Raw genomic sequence first — 25,532 nt, forward strand, 5'->3', positions numbered from 1 at the left:
TTTAGAATAAAGAACAAAAGAATACAGCATGTTACAAGAGAAAATTAAAATACATACATAATATTTTTTAATCACAATTAAATTCATTAATGTCATGATAAAGATCTTAGACCATAATAAAATTTGTTTTCCTTACCCAAATAAGAAGACTCAAGCCACAATATTACAACATTTAATCTAGCTCTTTACACTGTATTTATCCATGTTTAGAGCACACATCTGTGTCTCATAAAGGTCAAAATTGGTTACATATGCCCTCCATTCCCACAACTGGGTAGATAAATATTGCACCATCTGACTCCAGTCCTTGTGACATTCCTCTGATTTGTATACATTTTCAACCTTCATAGATGTGAATGCATGTTAAATTATCAAACATTGTTATATGTTATTAACCACATATTATATGAATGTTGCTGATACGTGCAGTTTTCCTGAACTTAAATGTCATTTGCCTAGCATGAGGTATAGGAGGGATCACTAATAATACACTGTAGTATTCAGATACTATCTGCCTAACTTTCTTGAGAATAAAAATTTTAAGTTATAACAATGTAAATTGCATTTTATAAACATCCCTGGTAAATTCAGTTGTAACACTTCTAAACAGTAACTATTTACAATTTTGTTATATGTTTTAATTCTTTAACCTCTCTGCTCCAACCACTCCAGTGGTCTAGTGGTTAGAGTGTCTGCCTTGGTTGCGGGAGGTCATGGGTTCGATTCCCAGCCGAGTCATACCAAAGACTTACAAAAATGGTACTAACAGCTGCCTCGCTTGGAGCTCAGCATTAAGAGGTTAGTGTTAGGACTGGTCGGCCTGGTGTCAGGATAATGTGACTGGGTGATACATCATGCTTCATGTCTGCAGCATGATGCCCGAGTGCTAGACATTACTGTAAACTGTCACACTGCAGACATCATAGCGATATGACTGAAAAATTGTTAAAGCTACGTTAAAAATCCAGATCACACATACACACTTTAACCTCTAGGGCAGTATTAATAAAAATCAGTTAAAATTAATAAAGATAAGACTGTATATGAAATAGATTAACATCTTATGGAGTGAATTTCCTTTTACTGCAGTATGTTCTCAGGCAGCTTTAAAATTTATTTTTATGAATAAAATACATTGGTTATTACCATACAAACTAGAAATACAAATATAAATACTGTTTACTGTATTATAATTTATGCAACTTGGTAATTATACATTCTTAAGAATAATACAGATCGTTTTTAATAAACAATTCTCAGAAATTGAATCATATTTCTTTGCAAAAAGCTGATGTTTGTTGGAGGTTAACAGGTGGTCATGACTCATGGGTCGGTAAGACCTGGTCTTACTTATGTCTGAATTCATATTTATAAATGTTTATATATAGAGTTGACTTGTTGCTTCCACAGATGAGGAAAAAATGGCACAGTATGCACAAGAGGAGAAGCATATTAGGCAGGAAAATCTGCGGCTCCAGCGTAAACTCCAGCTGGAGATGGAACGGCGGGAGAGCTTGTGCCGCCACCTGTCAGAAAGTGAATCCAGTTTGGAGATGGACGATGAACGGTAAGCAAGCAGACTTGATTTGTTACATGCTTATCTTTGGCTGTTGTGGCCTTACCAGAGAAGTATACATGTTTCTTGATCCGAAGAATATCTTTGAAGTACACTGAAGCACACATGTAAAATTCATTTTCTTTATACTCATAAGGTCTATGACTGGTGCACCATGTGCACTTAGGAAAAATTGTAGAAAATCATGGATTTAAAGTGTTAAAAGAAGGAATAAGAGTATGTTTGAATTGTAAAGATACAGATGCTTGCTCAACACAACTACTGCTTAAGTGACATTTGGTGAGCAGATTATGTTCCAGAAATTTGCTGATATACACATAGGGGATCAGTTTATATTCTGAAGTATTTTGCCTTATTAAACCAAGCATATTTGACTAATAACAGCTGTGGATCTGAAATTAGTCAATGATTTGTTACGAAAGTTACCTTTGTCCCTTGTGAAACCTTCTTTGAAGGATATGTGGGACCCATTAAATAAGATAAGAATAGTTTATGAGTACTTGCCACATTTCCTGCCTTGGAAGGTTATACAAGAGACAAAAACCTCCTTTCATCATTACTCCAGTCCTCAGCAGAATATGGGGTTTTACTTATTCACCCCCCCCCTCACCCCCAATCATGGTACCAAACATAATTTCAAAAATGAAAAGACACAAATGCAAACTGATTCGGATAGTCTCTCAAAAGATGGATAAGTCCTGGGTGGATGATCTACTCAATCCAGTGACAGATGTCTCAAACAAATCTCACAGTATGCATGCATGCATGTATGTACGTACGTACGTATGTATGTATGTATGTATGTATGTATGTATGTATGTATGTATGTATGAGGGTTTAATGGCATGTCAAGACAACAACAGCTGTATGGTGCTGATTAAGGTAAAGTTCTTGAAATGCACACACAATTTTGGAAGATCAATGCTTCCAAACAAAAGTAAACACCAAGTACTGCCAGAAAAAAAAAAGATGAAAGTATAGATGCAAGCAAAGACAAAGGTAAAAAATACAAAATCCTTAAAATATATGATTATATGTTTTCATTTAAACCAATTCATTTAAAAAGTTCAAAATTTTCTCTGGTGGTACCTCATCATAAGTTCCTTAATTGAGTTCACATCAACAAACTTAAGTCATGCAACAAGAATGTATTCCACTCTGTATAGACACTAGCAGGGTATGCACTCTGTTCACACTTCAAGTGGTATACACGAGTCGGGTACATGTTTTTTGTATGTGGTTTTCTCAACAGTTCCATAGGAAGGATGCCACTCTCAAGTAATGGGTTTGATGTTATGAAATTGTTTTTTGTGGAGTTTTTATTATACTTATTTTGCCAGTTATATAGAACATGCTAATGTGTGTAATATTTGAAATCAGTATGTGGAATCGTCCATGAGGCAATAGTTGACTGCAGGGTAGCAGTGGCAGCCTTATCTACCATTTCATTACCCTTAATACCAATGTGACTAGGGAGCCAACAGTACAGTTAATTTTTCCTGATTGTATAAGCAGATCATGTGTTGGTAAGATTTGTAACTGAATTTGGTATAAAGGACAGTAAAAATGGAATTACCTTGGATTTCTTTAGGTTTTTCAGTCAGTAGAATGTCTGTCCATTCGATGGTCTCTTGTTTTTGACTATCCTGAGATGCAATGTGAATTATTTATCATAAAGGTGGTGCAGTGAACAGAAATTTTCAAGAAAACGGTTGTCATTAATAAGATTAAATATTGCCAATTTATTTAAATTTTTGTATCTTTTTTTGGTCAGGCAATTTAATGAAATGGCTAAGCATCATGATGGTCAGTCCCAGTCCATTGCTCGCCCACGGACAGTTTCAAGCCCAATTCCTTATGTTTCACCCAGCACATCTCGGCCCCTTTCCCCAGGTAAACACAAGTATGCCCTCTTTTCATTCCATCTTTCTCTCATTCCTATTGCATATATTGTATTGTGTCACTTGTATGATAACTCCAAACTACCAACTGCACAGTCACAGATCTGCTTTTGTATAATGAACCAAGATCTGCATGTGTGCAATTTGTTAGGAGTAATCAGTTGAATAAACAGCATAGACTCTAATCTGCAGGTGCATTATGCAATGGCAGATCAGGATTTTGTTGTTTGCAGTTTGACCCGGCTTATAAGTGAATAATATGGTGGACTTGTCTGCATAGAAAACATTCATCCAACACAGTCTTTTCAGATTAACAATAATTATATTTTAATCTGATGCTGAGGGTTTACTCAACAATTTCGGTATTAAAATCTCAAAAGCTATTATTAATAGTTTAAAGATTTCAGGTCTTGCTACCTTTTTCCTGCAAAATATTATTTGTGAATCTTTTACTTTAAACTTTTTAAGAATTATTTGTCTGCTGTTTGAAATAGGGAATCTAATGTTAAGTCAGTGTATGCTTTAATATTAAGAATAACAACCTGACACACATAACCTGTGTAGTTGTCACACATGCCAAATGTTTTACATTTTCCAGGCATTCCTTACCCTGCCTTCAGTCCTCCAAGCCCAATGAGGAGAACATCTGGGGGAAGTGGAGGAAGTACGGGAGCCTCTGGCTCCGCCTTCCACCCCCCATCTTTTGTATCTGGCACCTCTCCACCTGTACACAGTCACATGACCAACATCCAGGTAAATTGACATGTATGCCAGAAAAAAGTATATGCTCAACATAGGTGAAGGTAAGTTGCTGTGATACCAATTGCATTAAAATGACAGCTGTCACTGCTTCTATGAAGATAGCTTATCAGGAGGACCGTGTATCCCACTGTATATTTTTCAAAGTGTCATATTAGGCCAAAAGCATGTCAGACATAATGGATATGAAGTCAGTCAAAGGAGCACTTGGTTATCAAATTTTTCCTCGCATAATAATATTAGCAAAAAGAAAATACATTGATGATTTTGTCTGATATATAGACATATATGCCAGCCATTATGCTTTTTTGTCATCATTAAACTTTTTTGATCTAAATACATCACGCTTGCCTGTATATGGCTTATGCCTTTTTTTGGTACATTAAAACAAACAATAAAGAAATAAAAAGTTTTGTTTGTCATCTTTCTTATCACTTTTTTAAGAAGACTGCTGCATAAGAATAGCAAAATAGTACATTTGTCCATTGTAGACCTAATGTACATTTCTATTTTCTACTTATAGCAGCTGGGTTTTTCAATCTAAAAACATAACTCACACATTGGTTATATTTTGATAAATCTATTTAGATGATGGGCTAGTGTTTACTTTAATAACAAATGACACTAGATGTTAAGCAAAACAGACTTTACTCATGGGTGTTATATAACTGAAAAATGTCAAAGAGGAGGAAAAGGAGAAATCAATAAATTTACAAATTCAAAAAGAAGAATATGAGAGTGATGTTATACAGCATTCAGGTTTTGCACATCATCATGCTTATTGCAGAATTTTTGGAGATAACTTTTCACTCATTCAGTGAAAGACATATAGAATAGTTAATGTGAGTGTTGTATATAAATAATTTATCATTTGTACTCTGGTACTAATCCACAAGGATTTTGCACAATCATGACGAGTTTTAACCAGCTTTATAACCAAGTTAAGTAGCAATATATTCACCTCTTTAAGGGTTAACATGTATGTATAGAAATAATTTGCTTGTATCGAATCGATAATGCATATATTTCATCAAATGGGTGAGAAAGTTCTTATTAACATAATTTGCTTTTCCACTCTTGAAAATATAAGTTTTCACCCACTCATTGTAGTGAATCAATTTTCAACAATGTGAAAATATTTAGTATTTCACTAACATGATGAAATATATATGTCATTCACATGGAAGAAGTAATTTGTCTTATTTTATGCTGCAAGATAATGTCTGGCTAAAGTGTATTACATTGAATTAGCAGATCTCTCCTTCAGGTACTTTCCCCAATCACATTACATTAGGAATATTAGCCTGCTACCTCAAGAATCCAGCCCTACTAAAAGATGAAAATTGTTTTTTCTATCTCATATAGACAAAAGGAAATAACTCTTGCCCATTACCATCACCAGGCTTTTCCAATATTTTAGCTTCAGTGCTGTACTGAGAACATCATACATTTTGCCTCCAACAATCCAAGCCCTCTTAGTGTTAAAATTGAACCATCCAACTTTAATTTTGGATTAATTGTCTTGGACAATCATTCTTCTGCCAGTTGTATGCATTATTTTTACAATTTCTGCCAAACTTGAGTGGCTATTGCACCTTTATTTAAGACCACGTTACACCACATTATCATTGACCTCATATTGTCATTTACAAGTTAGCACAACATTGTTTACACTTACTCCATTAGTAAAGGAGATGGTATTAGCAAATTAATAGCATCCTGAATTGCTTATTTATGATTTATTTCTTCTCTTGTGTTGTTTCAGTAGAAATGTCAACTAAATGCATGAATGCATAAGTTCAAAACATAGTCTATAAGGCATCTAAAACATGGCACTGACTATTTTCCCTTTTTCTGTTAGATATGGGAGTGATATTAGGAAGTTAGTAATATACTGAGTTAATTATTTTTGCTTTGTTTTTCTCTTGTGTTGTTTCTGTGGAATGTGATCTAAATGCATGAAATGCATAAGTTCAAAGCAAAGGAAGACAGCTATGACTCTTGTATGTACTAAGTGTAAATCCAGCTGCATTTGGACCCAGATTGGGACTTGACACAAAGTGAGTGTGATGAAGCTCCTTGAGGTCAGCCATACTCAGATCCATCATGGAACAGACTGAAATTAGCTTTAAGGCTGCAGTTGAGATATATAACATGTTGGCAGTTTTAGAATGCTCTCGACCCCCTACCTCTACTCGAGAGTAAAGTTGAAGCATTGGTAGATTTTGACAAGGAGGAAGAGATGCCATCCTTCCAGCTCCACCCCCAATCGGCTAAAATTAAGGAGATAAATGACCACCTTTTGGGTAGAATTGGTGACCCAGGGAATTCTAAGGCTTTCATCGCGCTGGTATAAGACGCCTTCAATAATGAACTACAAGCCCTTGATAAAAATCTAGCAGCCATTCATATGTCTGCTCCACTGTTTTATAAAGTGGACAGAAATGTGTTCCATGCCATATCAAAGTTAGTCCATTAAGGCATTGCTACATCTTCAATGTTAGATTGGCCTTATTAGCAATTTTCCAACTCATTTAGAAATATGGCAGTAGCCACACTTGGAAGGCAATAGTCACACTTGGAAGGCAATGGCCAGGATTGCTAGAATCATTAACTGGGCATCTTCGCCAGCCAAGGTTCTGATACATTAGCCCTATTTACACATTGGCAGATCGAGCAGATATTCCTGTGCTTCATGTCTGTGAATTTCTTTGGATATGCCACCACATCAAATCAAAATTAAGATGTTTAAATTTGAACTCTGCTCCTACATGATTGAGACAAGGGGAGCACAAAACATTAATGGACTCATAAATAAGCAATTTTCCACTGGCAGTCTAAGTTTGTACAAATACCTTTCACTTGAATACAGCTTTGATGGCTTCTTTCTGGTACTTAGTCATACTTTTGATGTTAAACTTAACAAAGTATCCTACTGAAGTCAATTGCCTCCACCATTTTCAGCCTATGTACAATACAAACCTGTTATCTGCTATTGGTTAGTTGGTATTACTTACTAAGGGAGACAACTCGTGAAATCCAATAGATGTTGCTAGGACAAAGCACTAAAATATCTGCTCAATCTGCCAAGGTGTAAAAAGGGCTAACATATCAGAACCTTGGATAGCAAAGATGTTAACTGGGCAGCTCACCATGACATGGCCACTGTGTTGACTGCTTCGGCCAACTTGACATAAGTCTGCTGTTCACATCGCTCAAGCCTTGTCCTGCCCATGCTTTATGGATGACCTAGTTTGGGTCACGGTTGCCTTTTGGAGGGTGAATTAAAGTTCTGAGGTAGGCAGCTCAGGAACTGCCCCTCCAACTCGCTGCACAACCCACACAGGCATTTCAAAACAATCAGCTCCCCCCCGCTAGGCTGATCTTTGACCTGAGTCACCACAACCAATTAATTTCACTACCAAAATTTAAGATGGAAATGGCGAGATCAATCTGTCTCTTCATCCGACAGGACAAGTATGCCGTCAGTCTCAATCTGACATGCACATTTTCATGTCCTTATCCATTCCCACATCAAGGAAATTTCTCCATTTTTGCTTACCATGACATGGCTTATTAGTTCAAAGTCCTAACATTTGGCCATCAACATCATCCCTTGTTTTTTTATCAAGGTTATGGATTGCATCATCACCCTGTTCCAGCTGATGTTATCTACAACATCAGCAGCATACCTGGACGACATCCTCCAAAACATATAGTAAGTTCTATTTTACTTCAAGGCAGAAATGATCTCTCACTTGTAAATCATCTTGGATTTCTAGTGAACTGTGAAAAGTCTAACCTCTGCCCATTCCAACATTTTGTCTATCGGAGTATGGAGATTATCACCAACCTGAATCTGGTACTGCTTCCTCATGTTCGCATAATCAGGATCTTTGAACTTTTATAGAGTCCATTTCTGACAGGACTTTAATTTCAGCAGGGGAGTTCTTACAACTCCTCAAATTATTTAATGCAGCAGCGGACTTGATCCTACATGACTGTCTTAATGCGCGCACAATGGTGCCCCACATCAGTGGCGTAGACCAGATTGGCTGACCATGGGGATCCCATTGGAGAAGCCTGAAGCAGAAATAACGGTATGTACTGACACCATTATTCCCAAGGATACATGAGGTAGAGGTTGGATGCTCACCGTTCCCTCTTCCTATTACCTATTCTACTAACATAATGTGATTGGGGAATGTATTGGAAGGAGAGTGCAAATTTATAAACAAATGATGTTTCTCAGAGAATACTTGTCTAATCACATTACTCAAAAACCCTCCCAACAACCCCACTTGCTGGCATCCTCATTAGTATATCACCCAGCAAAAAAAAAATCATGATATATGGTGGTGGCAAGGAGAGGTAATCTGTAAGAGTTATTGCCCTTTATCTATATTAGAAAAGATGACTTTCGTCTTTTAGTTGGACTGGATTCACAAGGTAGCTGGCTAATATTCCTAATGTAACATGATTGGGTAAGTATTCTCAGAGAAACACGTTTTACTTAAAAGTTGCTTTCATTTTGTTTGACGTATGATAAATATTCTGCTGTGTTTGGTGTATATTCACATGGAAAATATGAGTAGAATAGCCTAGGGACAATAAATATAGTTTAGGAGAAGAAAAAAACCCTTACACATGCAAGCACACATGCACACATTCATGTATTACACAGTCTCTTATTTGACAATTATAAATGACACACTGTACACTGTAACATGAAGCTATTAAACATGTATTTTAGTTAAACACATCATTCTAGTTACTGTGGAATAATGGTTCCCACTGTTCCCAAATCAACATAAATACTCCTTTCCTTTCAGATTGTATTGCAGTATATTTTTCCACATTATAGTGATCTTTAATAAAAAATTTCAAACAATCCAATCTAGGTATATCCCCTTTCAGTTTACATATATAAATGTATTATTTGGCTAAAAGAAAGCAAAACTGAAAAGGTTCATCTATTCCATTTCTAATTGTATCTCCTAATATAACAGTTTTTGCACTTGGCATAGTATCTTTATTCACCTTATTCTGAATCCAAAAGATCACTTCATTCCACAGCTTGATTATCACATTACATTCCCAAAACAAATGCAGTGTTGTTTCTGGGACATTTTTACACAAAGTACATTTATCAATGTTGGACAATTTTATTTTATACAGAAAAGAATTCATTGGTACAGTTCTATGAGTAACATGAAGTTGAAATCAATATAATTTTGAGTTTCTTGTTATTTTAAAATCTTTTGTATATAATGTCAGTATCTTTAGTATATATGTCAGTATCTTTAGATTGTATGTCAGGCCATTTATCCATATTCAGATTAAAAATCTCATTCCATTTATTTTCTCTAGTTGGTTTAACACCCTTTTATTAAAGTAAATTGTAATAGTCTTTACATCATTTACTGTTATAAAATACAATTTCTAAATGGAAAGGGATAAATAGTCTGACTGGTGTTGATTTACCTAACTGTAACTTTGTACACAAGGACTTTACACACTGAATTTTCCCTTGAAAGACATCTATACCATATCTAGCTTTAAAGCTTTCAGCCATAGTTTCTTGATCTGTAAGCATATCACCAATATAGATTACATTATGTTCAAACCATTTACGATAGAAAATGGGTACCTTGTTTACCCTCATCCATAAACTTGTTTTCATAACATCTTCTCCTGTCCGTGTTTTATTTTTCTCTAGTAACAGCTTCCATGCCAGTAAAACATCACTCCAAAAAGCATTTGTTGTCTTTTTGGATAAAGTAATCACAATTTCATCTCTAGTAGGAACAGGTTTCTAATCTCGCATATTTCATATTCAAATAAATTTACTAATTTTCTGTGAGGTAGAAGAATTCTATGAATCCATGTTATTTTCAGAGTGAATATAAATTTATCAATATATATCATTGCCAAACCACCTTTAGAAAAAGTTTGAATCATAACCTGTCTTTTAAATTTGTTACATTTTGATTTCAGTAAAAAAGTGAAAAATAATTCTTTTAATTCTCTGATAAAATTTTGCGGAGTTATTACTAATATAAGTGTCAAAAAAACATAATCTGAGCATAAAAGAGCAATATATACATTACATAAAAGATTTACAGTAAATTTTATGACAATGTACATTTATGTTTGCTACTTACCTGGACCTACAGTTAAAATTATTGTCTCAAATCAGCTAAGTCCGTGTAGATTAGTATGATAGTATTAGACACAAAACAATTTAATAAATTATTTATACATATCATTCACTTTAACTAGTCTACATGTATAACTTCTGCTGAATGATCATGAAGTTCATAAATGAAGAATGCTGTATTACATCACTTGAATTCTTTCCAAAATTTTAAAGTGCTATTGATTTGTCTTTTTCCTGATGCAAGATGTTTTTAAGTTTAACAAAATCCTTCTCTGACATCTTTTTCAGTAATATAACATGCATGCATCACATAATAAAGCCAGTTTTGATTAATATCTGGTGCCATATTTTTTTTCTCAATTGAGACTGGTCTGCTATGTATGAGTGTATCAAAATATAATGAAACTGGGGCAAGTTGTTTCCCATTAAGGAAACCTGGTCTGTTTTCTTGGAATTGTTTCAGGTACAGTCACTATTAATAGTAAATTTAGGAAATTAGATGGAGGTCTAATGATGAATAAGCCTCAAACTGTAATTGTTATTCTGTGTCTCACTCACTCCAGATGCCCGATGTCTTTGATCTTTGATCTGAACTTGGAAACTTTTTTTTATATATTTTATTTTATTAAAAACAATGGGTACATGGTTGCCTATTTTACTAACCAGGCTATTATTAGCGGGTGGGTACTCAAGTACCAAGGCACCCATCAACATCTTTATCCATGGGTCATGTTTTTGATTCCTGCCCAGACCAGCCTGGTTTGGCTGCCTCAATTTGTCCTCAGGAACGGCACATTGTTCCCATTTCTTCAGCATGATATACCCAATTGTCTGTTAAAAGTGCCAATAAAATCAACAAAAACAATAACAAATCCTCCTGAATCGGTGGCCATATCAACATGGGGTTTTCACCAGAAGACTCCTTGTAATAACTAGTTGGTCCTAAATGAAAGTGATGCCCATCTTTTAATCAATATGGCTGCTATAACAGCCCTCTCAAAAATCTTGTTATGCCTACTCCTCCTAAATGGAATGTCATATCGACATGCATTTTTACCAGAGAACTGTTATATCTTGTTTGTCCTAGCTGAAGACTGTACCAATCTGACATCCAGTATGGCCAATGTGGCAGCAGTCTTGAAAATTTTTTTACTGCTACACTTTCTGAATGGATGATCATTCTGACATGGGATTTTCATTAGATGTCTTATTATGGTGTAATATTGGTCATACATGAATATAGTACCAAATGACTTCTTGGTTGTACATGAAAAGTAGTGACAATCTCACATCCAGTGTGACTGCCATGATGGTCATCTTGAAAATTTTGTGATACCTGCATACCCTCTATGTATGGAGGGGGATTACCACCAAAATTCTATACATGTATTTTCTATTCTTCTTAATGCATTATTGTAAATGGCTGCTTGCAAGTGCTACTTTCATAATTTTGTCCATGTATTTTGTATTCTTCATTTATGTAAACAGTACGTGGCAGTTTGCAAGTGCTACTCTCCTTCTACATTATTGTCAGTAACTGCTTGTAAGTGCTACATTCATAATTCTGGTCATGAATTTTCTATTCTTCATTGTTGCAAACCGTAAATGGCTGATTGCAAGTGCTTAGATCTACTTTCCTTCTGCGTCATTGTATCTTGCAGTTTGCCAGCTGCTGAATTGATTCTGTAGTTTGTCATATGGCAAATGCTTAGTCAGTTATTAAAAGTTTTAATATTCTATTTATAAACTTGCTGTAACACAAGTTATATCAGTCCAACTGTTGATTTTATTCAGGATTGCACATATTTTGCCTTTGCAAGACCGTAACTTCAAAATGTTCTCATAGTCCATTCTTTATGACCGATTGCACCTTCTAAAATCATGTTTATAATGTAACATCAGGCATTTGCAAGTTAGCGTCAGGGAAGTTAGCATAAAATAATGCCTCATTATGACAACAGACAGCACTGTGATGCGTCAATTTCTTTCAATACAACTACTCCCCTGACCCTAGCAAAAAGAAGTTATACCACTTTATGGCATGTTTGGGCATCTTATTTTAAAATATTCTAATTATATTGCTGCATTACAGTCAGCTGGTTTCCCAGAGTATTAACGTTTGGAAGGGAGGTGGCCTTCAAGAAGCATAAAACAAATTAAATGTATCAGATTGTACACAATTAAAAGTATACACTATGTTACATTTCTGCTGACCTTTCCCACCACATTTTTTGGGGGACATTTTGTGGGTGTAATTTACCACTACCACACGGTGGCAGAATAGGGTAACCGCTTACAAGCAATGTTTATGGTCCTAATTTGTTTATATGTTCTAATTCACAACAATATTAGTTCAGAGCATTTTCATGATTTTGTAATAGTGCAGTGCAAATTCTGCAATTTGTATCAGTAAAGACCTCATAAGGTTTGAGAAACTTGCAGATAATTGTACCTTTATTACTCAAGGCCATACTTTTGTCTTGTCTATTCACGAGAGAGAGTACATTACAGAGATGAAGATTCTGTTTATTCTATCATCCCTATGAAATTGAAATTTTACTGTTAATCTGCAGTATACAGTGGCAGTTTAATAGGTTTAATTCAGTTGTGCAATAATTGAATAACCAACAGTCATTTTATATATATATATATATATATATATATATATATATATATATATATATATATATATATATATATTGAATATAAATAACGTTGCTACCACTACCAGTAACCAGCTCAGTTTGTATTTATTATTACTGCTGCAGTACAGTACCAAAATTGCTTGATACATATTTGATGAAATTAATGTTGTGTTTAAAGATTAATACAAATTTTTACATGTATCTTCTACAGATGTGATTGTTTTCTGTTAGAAGAATAAACTCCCCCCCCCAGCATAATTTCTTTTTAAAAGAACTTTTATGTTTTTAAGGCTACTCACAGCTCAGGCTGTTGTAGTATCCATACCCCTGCATATACATTTTCATTTGTCTGTGATTTTATCATTATTTTATCCTGTTTAAAATATAAGTTAATGCTGTCATGACACAAACAATATCAGCACAGTACAACTATGCAATAAAGCAAAATAAATATATAACACATATATACAGTCCCATGTTTAACTTTTCATAGGAAATATTAGAGAAAAATAAATATTTTATGTAAACCGGCATTCATAAAAACAATAGTGTTAGATGAATTTAGTCTTAAAAAATTAAAATACAGGTAGGCATTTATAAGGAACAGATACCTGGATTGTCTTGTTACATTGTTCCTATTGATTTATTTGCCAATCTCTTTTGTTTTTCACTTTCACATGAATAAAACATGAATAGATACAAGCTTTTCAGACAATTTGACTTTTCGATTAGCACTAATAATTGCAAATTCTGAGGAATTAAAACTGTAAATTCTAGATTCGGCCGAGGCACATTTTTTGTGTGCATATGACATACATTCGTAAATTATGCCTCAAGAACAGTCTGGTTATATTCTCTAGTGATGTTTCAAGAATTAACCTAAAAAAACATCCCATTACTGGATATGTATTAAATATATAGAATGTACAAAAATGCTCATTTTCTGAAGATTTTTTTGCAGGCAATAAAATGAGTTGTTTGCACTCACTATGAGCAAAAACCATGAAAAAGATTATATTTTATTTGCTAATTTCTAATTTCTGATGCTTTGACCTTCAAAAGACTACCATATTTATGAACCTGAGATGAAATTTTAAATTTGGTCTGTTATCCCTAATATATGTGCCTTGGAACAAGGGATAAAGTAAATTCCATAATTTAAATAACTTAATCACTCAGGAGAGAGGGGGGAGAGAGAGTCACAAGCAAGTTTTTTCACAGAATAATAGAAACCACTAGCCAATTTCTGAGTGCAGTAGTAAGATATATGAGCAGAAAGTAACAGCTACATTATAAACATGCAAGACATTTTAATGTGAGTTATAGGCCTCCAAGTACTATTCCTCAGAGAAGACACAAGACTGGGTTTCAGAAATTGAAGCCACACAAGTACCAATTTGTTACTTTGTGAAAAACGGGGTCATTATGAGAAAATGGAGACCACCTGATATACCTGCTGGTGATGAGTGGTCAGTCAGCAAACAAATTGCTGTTTCTAAGTCGTATGGACAGGAAATTCATAGTCTAGTCAATAAAACTGCTTAAGCTGGCCAGTTTGGTATCAATAAGACTTATCACAAGATCCTAATTCATTTTTAATGGCCAGAAATTAAAAGTGATGTTCATAAGTTCTGTAGATCTTGTCACACTTGTCAAATGGTAGGAAATCCCAATCAAAAGATACCTAAGGCACATCAGTCATCAGCAATCTATTCCTGCAATTGACCATTTGACAAACCATTTAGCAGAAAAATGGTAGACTGTTTGTTCCTTACCTATTACAAAGTCCAGCAACCAATACTTGTTGACTATTAATGCGTGCATCAACTGTTCTAAACATTTTGACAGTGTTTTTTAACACTTGTTTGCCTCCCCTAATCTGTCCAGTCTGATAAAGGGTCAAATTTCATGTTTGAATATTTCCAATAACATGAATTAGACATCTAACATTTTAATTTTTCTGCCGATTACCCTGAAAGTCATTGGACTACCACAAGACTGTCCCTAAACACTCTCACCTACCCAGGATACATGCATAGAATTATATTGAATCAAACATAAAAAAAGAGAGTGATCAGTAAAATTCTGCATTGTATAATTATCGTGTAAGATCGGTAGAGTTTTTTCCCATGCTGATACTTGCTGAAGGAAAGACTGTATCATTGTCCCAAAACACGCTCATCGACCCAGGATTAATGTATGCAATTACATTAACGTAATATGCAAGTTTTGGTGCATTCTCTCTCTCTCTCTCTCTCATCATAGATAATTCTAACAAAACTTTTTATATGACAGAGTGCAGAACAATTAGTAAGCCTTAATAATGCGTAACTACATTAATATTTCAAAATTTCTTTTAAAGTTTTTTTTAAATCTTTAATGTGACAAAGAGCTGCTGAATGATTAAAACCTATATTGTTAAAATTCTTGAACCAATTTATTATTTTCAATTGGTTTGATAATGGTAAGAATCGCAAATAAATAAAAGTAAAATCTCCTGTAACATTATGTCTTTTGTCTCGGATTATTTACACTTTTAGAGACACAATATTTAAAGAATGCAAACTAGTTTTAAAGTTTTATAAAAACTGCATTCAAAGGTTGAGGTTCTGTACATTAACAATGCAAGTTAAGTATTGAAAAACAAAGGTACACTAAATCTAATACTTCTAATCATAAATAAACATTGTTATCATGATATGAACATGATTTTCCACAATTTGATTGTTTCTGCTTTTGTGACAAAATATGTTCCATATAAAAGATGATAAGAATATTAAAAAAAACTTTAAGAATCCTTAATTTTTTTAAATGTCATCTTACCTATAAACTTTTTTTTAATGTGCTATTAATGTTGTTCTGAAATATATTATTTTTGTCGGAGCTTATGTACAATAGTATCACAGTTAAAGATAGATGTCTGTGAGGTGTGTCAAAATGGGTGGCTTACTGTACAATCTTTACAACCAGGGGTCGTCTGATGATAGCTCGTTAAGAAGTTTACGGAGAAATATATAATTGTCATTTCAATACCATACTTTGCAAAAATAACTATTGTTTCCAAAGTAATGAGATGTATCACTAAGAAGTAGATTTCTTGAAAGGTAAAAGTAAATACTTAAAGTGCGTCAAAACTGGGGTTGAAGAAGATGGACCCCCCTGCTGTAGAGTATGTGTTGTTATTTTCATACAATGCTATAAATCACTTAGATCTTCTAGAAAGCACATGGTTTTAGAAAACGAATAATACTTCATCGCTAACATACACCTTAAAAACCATCTGCATTATTGTAAATGGCAGCTTGCAAGTGCTACATTCATAATTCTAGTCATGCTTGCAAGTGCCTAGATCTACTTTCCTTCTGCATACAATTTGCCAGCTGCTGAATTGATTCTGTAGTTTTTTGTCATATGGCAAATGCTATTTCAGTTATCACAAGCTTTTATATTCTATTTATAAACTTGCCACATTTTTGTTCGTATATCATCAGGGTATGCATGTGGTAGCATCACAAAATGTTCTAAAACACATGTTGCCATCATAAAGTGAAAAACAAATTCAGTAAAATATAAGAGGCAATGCAGATAGTTATATAGTATATCTCAAATTTAAATGATATTTTGCTGCCAAATATTATTGCAGTCCTTCAGTTTAAATAACATCTATCTTTTCTTCATAAGCCCTCATCTCTTTACTGTCACATTAAAGTGAAGGTCCTTAATGGAATGTCCTGCTGAGCTGATTGTTACAAGGTAATTGAGGATCATCTGGGACAGTTTGTATCTTAACATTGAGCTGATTGTTACAAGGTAATTGAGGACCATCTGGAACAGTTGGTATCTTAACAATGAGCTGATTGTTACAAGGTAATTGAGGACCATCTGGGATAGTTTGTATCTTAACATTGAGCTGATTGTTACAATGTAATTGATAACCATCTGGGACAATTTGTATCTTAACATTGAGCTGATTGTTACAAACTAATTGAGGACCATCTGGGACAGTTTGTATCTTAACATTGAGCTGATTGTTACAAGGTAATTGAGGACCATCTGGGACAGTTTGTATCTTAACATTGAGCTGATTGTTACAAGGTAATTGAGGACCATCTGGAACAGTTTATATCTTAACATTGAGCTGATTGTTACAAGGTAATTGAGGACCATCTGGGACAGTTTATATCTTAACATTGAGCTGATTGTTACAAGGTAATTGAGGACCATCTTGGACAGTCTGTATCTTAACATACAAAGAATCATGCTCATGGTGTTAAAAAATCTTTCACATCCTGATAAGAATGGTTTAAAAGTTTAATAATGGATGTAAGAAAAGATTCAAAACAACCCTGGGACATTTTTTGAAGGTCAAAACAGTGACTTATTTTTGAAAATTAATGACAAAATAACTAATATAACATGTATTCCCTTTCATGAAGAACAATATATCAATATCTTTGTCATGGTTTAATTCCTGAAGTGTCAGAGTATATCAATATGTTTGTCATGGTTTAATTCCTGAAGTGTCAGAGTATATCAATCTGTTTGTCATGGTTTTATTCCTGAAGTGTCAGAGTATATCACTATGTTTGTCATGGTTTAATTTCTGAAGTGTCAGAATATATCACTATGTTTGTCATGGTTAATTCCTGAAGTGTCAGAGTATATCACTATGTTTGTCATGGTTTAAGTCCTGAAGTTGTTTGTCATGGTTTTAGTTCCTAAGTGTTGGGAAGCTAGAATACTGTTAAAAAATGTGATGTTTTATTTACCTGCTGCAGGCACAGTAAGCACTAGCTGCTTATTATTAGAGAAAGTTTTTAAAATAAAACAAGGAATAATCTAAAACCGGTTCTTTACATGTTTTTAGAACAGGTAATTTGAAGATAAAAATGGTCCCCCTTTTTAACCTACTTGGATAGACAGATACAGATAAATTTATCAGGCAGAACCCACATAAGTTTGGAATTTTTTGGGTTGAATTGACTATTTTTTTACTTGCTCATATTATACTATGCAAAATAAGAGCAATTAATGCAATTTTCATTTATGAAATTTTACTCTGCTAATGCATACTTAGATGGATGTTAAACAGTCAACCATGCTAATGCACACTTAGATGACTGTTATACAGAGTCAACCATGCTAATGCACACTTAGATGACTGTTATACAGAGTCAACCATGCTAATACTTACTTAGATGACTGTTATACAGAGTCAGCTGTGCTAATGCACACTTTCATGAATATTAAACAGTCAACCATGCTAATGAATACTTAGATGAATATTAAACAGTCAACTATGCTAATGCATACTTAGATGACTGTTATAGAGTCAACCATGCTAATGCACACTTAGATGACTGCTATACAGAGTCAACCATGCTAATGCATACTTAGATGACTGTTATACAGAGTCAACCATGCTAATGCACACTTAGATGACTGCTATACAGAGTCAACCATGCTAATGCATACTTAGATGACTGTTATACAGAGTCAACCATGCTAAGGCACACTTAGATGACTTATACAGAGTCAACCATGCTAATGCATACTTAGAAGACTGTTATACAGAGTCAGCCATGCTAATTCACACTTAGATGACTTATACAGTCAACCATGCTAATGCACACTTAGATGACTATTAAACAAAGTCAGCCGTGCTAATGCATACTTAGATGACTGTTATATGGTCAGCCATGCTAATGCACTTAGATGACTGTTATACATAGTCAACCATGCTGATGCACACTTAGATGACTGTTATACAGAGTCAACCATGCTAATGCACACTTAGATGACTATTAAACAGTCACCTGTGCTAATGTGCACTTAGATGACTTATACAGAGTCAACTGTGCTAATGCACACTTAGATGACTGTTATACAGTCAACCATGCTACTGCATACTTAGATGGCTGTTAAACAGAGTCAGCTGTGCTAATGCACACCTAGATGACTGTTAAACAGTCAACCATGCTAATGCACACTTAGATGACTGTTATAGTCAACTGTGCTAATTCGCACTTAGATGAATGTTATACAGAGTCAACTGTGCTAATTCACACTTAGATGACTGTTAAACAGTCAGCCATGCTAATGCACACTTAGATAACTGTTATACAGAGTCAACCATCCTAATGCACACTTAGATGATTGTTATACAGTCAACCATCCTAATGCATACTTAGATGACTGTTATGCTGAGTCAACCATGCTAATGCATACTTAGATGACTGTTAAACAGAGTCAACTGTGCTGTTGCACACTTAAATGACTGTTAAACAAAGTCAACCGTGCTAATCATACTTATATGACCGTTAAACAGAGTCAGCTGTGCTAATGCACACTTAGATGACTGTTAAACACTGGGCAGTCATATAATGTGCTATTCATGAAAATCGTGTTTGTCTAGACTCATCTCCATTGTCAAGTAGGTGTGGGGTGAAGGGCAGAGGTCGTGGGTATATTACTTGTGTGAAAATTGCTTACTATTCCTCATGTTTATGAATATTGATAAAAATACATTTATGTAATCACATGATCAGATTCATTTTTGTTGTTGTTTCAATGTTTACAGAGACAACGCCCAAGCCAGGAGAAGTTTATTCGTCCCAGCAGCTACCCAGGTCCTGATAAGCATGAGAAAACATGAATCTACAGCATGCTTCAACAAATACAAATATAACAAAGAGGAGACCGTGGCTGAATCATTATCTGAATATTACAGACGTATCAACAGCTTCTAGATCCATGCTTTTTATCTGCAGCAGCAGCAGTAAACTTTAGTCTGTCAGTCAGTCATTCTTACAGAGCTCTTATGGTGCTATTCGTTGTGTATTCTTTCCATTTATCTCTTGTTGACAGGGCACAACTGCAGGTAAATTATACCTAGATATGCTGATGTTTACAGATTATGTGATGTCCAATCACCAGGTATGTCATAAAAGAAGGGATTTGGAATTTTGGTCTTACAGTTTTACTGCGTTTAGACTGGTTGATGTGCTGTTTCCTTTACTGCTATATGTGTCAGTGCACACCTGATCGAACTGGTACTGAACTCTCCAGTATTTTCGTACACTTTAAGTATAGAATGGTTAGTACTGAAATGTGTAATGAGGCCAGAAATCTTTCATTTTCCAGAGACGGTTTGATTTGGAATAATATTTACTAAATATTTATATGTGTGTGGTTTCCTTCATCCATAACAACTTGAGCAAAAGTTGACCCACCCTTTTTGTATGATGACAGATGGTAATCGTTGGTGTTTCGAACTGAAACCAGTGCCACAGGATAGCATCCTGATATTAAGAATTCCTTGATATGTCTGATTCTGCATGCATATAATCAGTGTGTTTATGATGCACTGTATGAAATATACATGGTTATTTTGACATTATGATATTGATACTGATAATGTAAGAATACAAAAACGTTGATTGTAAGGTGTCTGTATAGTGATTGTGTGCTTCATGCAGTGTTTCTGTCAGGCATTATGTGTGTAATTTCAGGCAACTCTTCCTGTTCTATTAAATTTTTGTATCTGTTTTCTTCTTTTTTTAATTTATTCAGTATATTTACCTTGATCTGTTAAGTCAAGGTTGACATCGTTTATCTTTTCCTGGAAATGAAGGGTTTAGAACCATTTTTGGATTAATGAAGTTTGTCTCAATCGGAAAGTTCGAGACATTGTGGAATATGCCATTAATATATTATTGATTGCGTTTTCTGTATTTCCTACATTCTGCTAAATAATACAAAAATAATGTAGGATTAAATGTTTCTTTACAAGTGTGTTGTGGAGCATTTGAATGGTTGTAATAGAACACTTGATGTAATAAGAATGGTTGATGTAATAAAATGAATGATGTACAAGAATGATTTAATAGAACAATTGAGGTAATAAGAATGTTTCATGTAACAAAATGGATTATGTATAAGAATGATACATTAAGAACAGTTGATGTAATAAAATTGGTTGATGTAATAAGGATGGTTGATTTAATGAAATGAATATCCTATAAGAATGATGTTATAAGAACTATTGATGTAATAAGAATGATGTAATATTTTGGATGATGTAATAAGAACAGTTGATGTAATAAAATGGTGGATGTAATAAGAATGCTTGAGATATAAGAATGGTTGATATAATAAGCATGGTTGATATAGCATTGATGTAATAAGTTGTGCTTTATGTAGGATGGACTATGGATCAAAAGTTTCTAACTGGATTAAAGTAAAACCTGTCTTAAAAGAGCACTTTCTATTAAGAAATCATGGTCTCTCATAACAAGTCATTTCATTATATAATCATTAATCATTTAGAATATTGTCTCAAAACAGGCCTTACTGTATCTGTTTATCTTTGGTTGACAGTATGTTTCAAAACAAATTCTGCCACACAAAGACCTCCACAAGATTTGTATTTACATGATGAAAGAAATAAGAATGTGCAATCTAAAAGCTTCTCTGATTTGGTTTTGGTTGCACCAAATGATTCAAGTATTTTTCTTACAAAATAAGTGTTTGATTGTTGCAGGTGTGAATTCTAGTGATTGTAAATTTGAGACAGGTGTTAAGAAAGAAGGTTAATTGGGTAGTTCATCTTTTTCCTCATTAAGTTATGAAAGTCTTGCTATGGTTGAAATATATGGGATTATAATATCAATTTGTACTCTTGCTTTTGTAATGTTTAATTTGTTTTGTTAAACTTTATCATTGCATGAAAGGGGGAGGAGAAAATCAATGCTCGTCACAGGAAGAAGTATTTTGAAAAATTGTCAAACCTGATATTAAACTTTATGTTCACATGATATGTTTATTTTTCCCCCATTTTAGTTCTGACTGTAAATATATTTCATGGCCACTGTGCTTGTTCATTTTCTGTTTGCTTTTTTCAATAAAGAATGAGGCTCTTGCTTAACACTGGTTCTCAGATAAGTGAGTTTTATTCAATATGATTTCAGTACAATTGTTTATCAAAGGTTTCTTAAAACAGGTACATGTACAAGTAAAATGACACATGACAACAATTACAAGAAAGAGAATATGAGGGACATAAAATGGTGAGATAACAACTACAATACCATGGGAGGAAAAGGTTGGTTGGATACAGTATGAAAATATAGCACATACATACATGCATATATACATACATATGTATGTACATACGTACATACATGCATGCATGCATACATACATACACAATGAGGACTTTGTATAGAGCCTAATCTTTAGAAGCTCTAAGTGCTTTACAACATTAGACAACACCTACAAACTAAAAAACATGATATTACAAAAAACACCATGAAATTAGAAAACAAAAAAAACATGCTGAAAATATTTAAGGTAGGAAACATTATTATGTCTTTAAGTTTGTTCTTGCAGTCGAAATAACTGACTTTTAAGAGCACTCTTGAATGAGATTACTGTGTCTTTGTGTCTAAGTCCAGTGGGCAGTTCATTCAACATTGCTGGGCCCTGGTATGCAAAAGAACATTGTCCATATGACTTCATTTTCTTAGTGGAAATAATGAGTATACAATTGTCAGAAGAGGAGTGTAAATATCTTGCTGGTGTATACACATGGGTGAGGTCAGATAGGTATGTTGGACTGGAGTCTGTCACTGAAACGTGGCATAGAGAACAAATTTTGTGTTTGATTCTGGATCAGATGGATAGCCAGTGTAGGGTACAGAGCAGCGGGGAGGTGTGCTCTGATTGTGGTACTCTAAGTATGATCCGAGCAGCTGTGTTTTTAATTTTTTTGAAGTTCCTGAAGTAGATATTGAGATGAACCAGACAGAATTGAGTTACAATAGTCCAGTCTTGAAATTACTAATGAACACACAAGTGTTTTAGTGGCATCAACTGAAAGATATTTGTGAATGGAGCTGATGTGTCTCAGCTCAAGATATGTAGCCTTGCATGTTCATGACATGTTGGTGCACTGTGAAAGTACTGTCCAGTGTGACACCTAGGTTTCATAATGACTGTGTGAATTTAATGTTGGTGTTGCTGATATTTATTGTTTGAGGTAAAGGATGTGACTGAGAAAGTCTTTGTGTTGTGATCAGAATGGCCTCAGTTTTATCATCATTCATCTGCAGCTTGTTACATGTCATCCATGATTTCACATCAGAAATGCACCTTGCTACACCTTGGATGATAGCATCAACTTCAGTTGGGTGGCTAGATTTGTATATTTGGGTGTCGTCAGCATACACTTGATGAGACACTGGATGATGACCTATGATACTTGAGAGTGGTTGAGTTTATAGAATGAAGAGAACAGGTCCAACAACAGACCCCTGTGGAACACCACAACATAGACCACAGTAAGGCTGTATCATGAATGCCAAATACATGCTGGAGATACTGAAGTAATATATCATGGTCTGTTGTACCATACCATACATACATACAAAGAAAGATGGACAGACATATTTATCTTAGAGGATACAAACTCAAATGAAAACATGTTATTAAATATAACACATAAAACTATAAGAATTAAAATGCGAGTATACAATTATCACAGAACGTTAGCATCAAAACGAATCCATGGAAATTGGATATACTGGACACATTTTTTTCTTAAATGTTTCAAAGTTTGTAGTTGATTGTAGAACTATTAGAGGTCATTCCATGCCCAGGACCCGAACCACACAAAAGAATTGCTGTGATCTCTACCAATTTTGGAAACTTCTCTAGTTTGGTGAGAAGCAAAGAGACTTTAATGTGACTAGGTCTGTTAAGCATTATGGACACAAGACCTGCATAAACTTCTACATTATGCAGTATCTTTTGTAGATATTTTGTTATGAAATGCATTGAGTGTTGGACTCATTAATAATGTAAACAGTGTAAGATCAGTAATTGCACTTTAAAATTGTGTGCTTGGTGTGGTTGCTAATTATTATGTTTACAAAATCAATGATACTGGTCAGGTACACATTGAACTTGATTTTAGACAAGGTCAAGTAATAATACAGTTATAGTTATACATAACATATAATCATGGAAAAAACTTACAAACAGTACTAATTAAATATACTGTACACCTCCCCTAAGAAAAAGATTTATACACTAAAGCTTTCATTTAACTATTCGTCAAATATGCATATGATTAAAACTTACATGAGATGAAGTCTTATGAATGACACATAGTATACATGAATATAATACTTTTATAAACATGAAAGTGAATCAGCAATTAGATTATCTTTTCCCTTGATGTGCCTGATATCAATATTGTATTCCTGCACCATCAGACGCTATCTTAATAATCTCTGATTTTTGTTTTTCATCTTGCCAATGAAAGTGTGGGGGTTGTGATCGCTGAATACAATAATCGCAAAAAGGAAGTGTTTCAAAGCCAGTATCAAAGCCAAACAGTCTTTCTCGATGGTAGAATAATTTCTCTGGGGCTTATTTAATATTTTAGAAATATAGCACACTAGATGTTCTACACCAGTTTGTCTTCCTGATTAAATATTCCACCAACCCCAACATGACTTGCATCAACAGACATTTTAAATGATTGTCTGAAATTTGGAGCTGAAAGAACCTTTTCACTCTTAAGTATGTCCTTTAAAAAGCCTCTTAACATTTTTCAGACCAATCAAACTTGGTTTTCTTACTCAACAAATTTGTCAGGGGTTAAGCAGTTATGGAAAACTTAGAGCAAAATTTTCATTATTTAGCAGGTCACATCATCTGCTTCTTACTGATAGAAACAGGGAATTAAGAGATAGCCCTGACCTTACCTTCTAGAGGTTTAACTTGAACATGTCCCACAGTATGTCAAAGAAATGTAACACAAGCACAGCAAAGTCACTTCTGGATGAATTAATTGTCACTTTTGCATCACTTAGTCTATCAAAGAATTTCCAAATCATCTCCAAGTGATATTTCCAGGTGTTGGTGTAGATGATGACATCATCCATGACAGAGTCACAATTATCTCGACCGAAAAGTTGAAAAATACATGGTGAACCTTTCATCTGAAACAGCATAACTTTATATTCATAAACAAAAAATACAAATTAAATATATATAACAGTAATTAGTTAATGTTTCAACAAGTATGAATTTGTGTGGATTACTGTATTATAAAAATTTGCAGATTCTTTGAGTCTCAAAGCACACTGATTCAGCGTTTTCTCCAAGATGTTAAATCCTACCCCCAACCCCCTTGAAAGTTCATTGGTTTTCAAGCACTTGATTGTTAGATGAAACCCAAAATTTACTCATTTTTTTTAAGCATGACTTTACATAAAATCAGTAAATTGCAATACCTACCTTAATTAGCAATAACAAAAAGAATTGTATCAACTGGACATAACATAGCTGCCTCAAAAACTGTTAGTGATAACGATGTTTTGGGAGCATCGACATCAAAGTGGTATAAGCCAAAAAAATTCAGGTTAGAGAGTTCAAAGTCCTGTATATAAGATTTTTTCCATGTGTGAAGAAGCTGGTAAAAA

The 25,532-nt window shown here is 34.2% G+C and overlaps 1 protein-coding gene across 2 annotated transcripts in view; it reads left to right on the forward strand.

Moving 5' to 3' along the window:
• Window positions 1-21,967, forward strand: part of LOC149805825 (coiled-coil domain-containing protein 6-like) — a 54,719-nt gene extending 32,752 nt beyond the window's left edge. For both annotated transcript variants that reach the window (XM_089950536.1, XM_089950537.1), the window contains exons 6-9: window positions 1,411-1,567; window positions 3,351-3,469; window positions 4,076-4,230; window positions 19,622-21,967. In XM_089950536.1, coding sequence (XP_089806662.1) covers window positions 1,411-1,567; window positions 3,351-3,469; window positions 4,076-4,230; window positions 19,622-19,696 — 506 coding nt within the window. In that variant the 3' untranslated portion in view covers window positions 19,697-21,967. The remainder of the gene's footprint in view (window positions 1-1,410; window positions 1,568-3,350; window positions 3,470-4,075; window positions 4,231-19,621) is intronic.
• Window positions 21,968-25,532: the final 3,565 nt, after the last annotated feature.

Source organism: Sinohyriopsis cumingii, chromosome 2 (genome assembly GCF_028554795.1).
Source record: "Sinohyriopsis cumingii isolate HCF-2022 chromosome 2, ASM2855479v2, whole genome shotgun sequence".
Lineage (NCBI taxonomy): Eukaryota > Metazoa > Mollusca > Bivalvia > Unionida > Unionidae > Sinohyriopsis > Sinohyriopsis cumingii.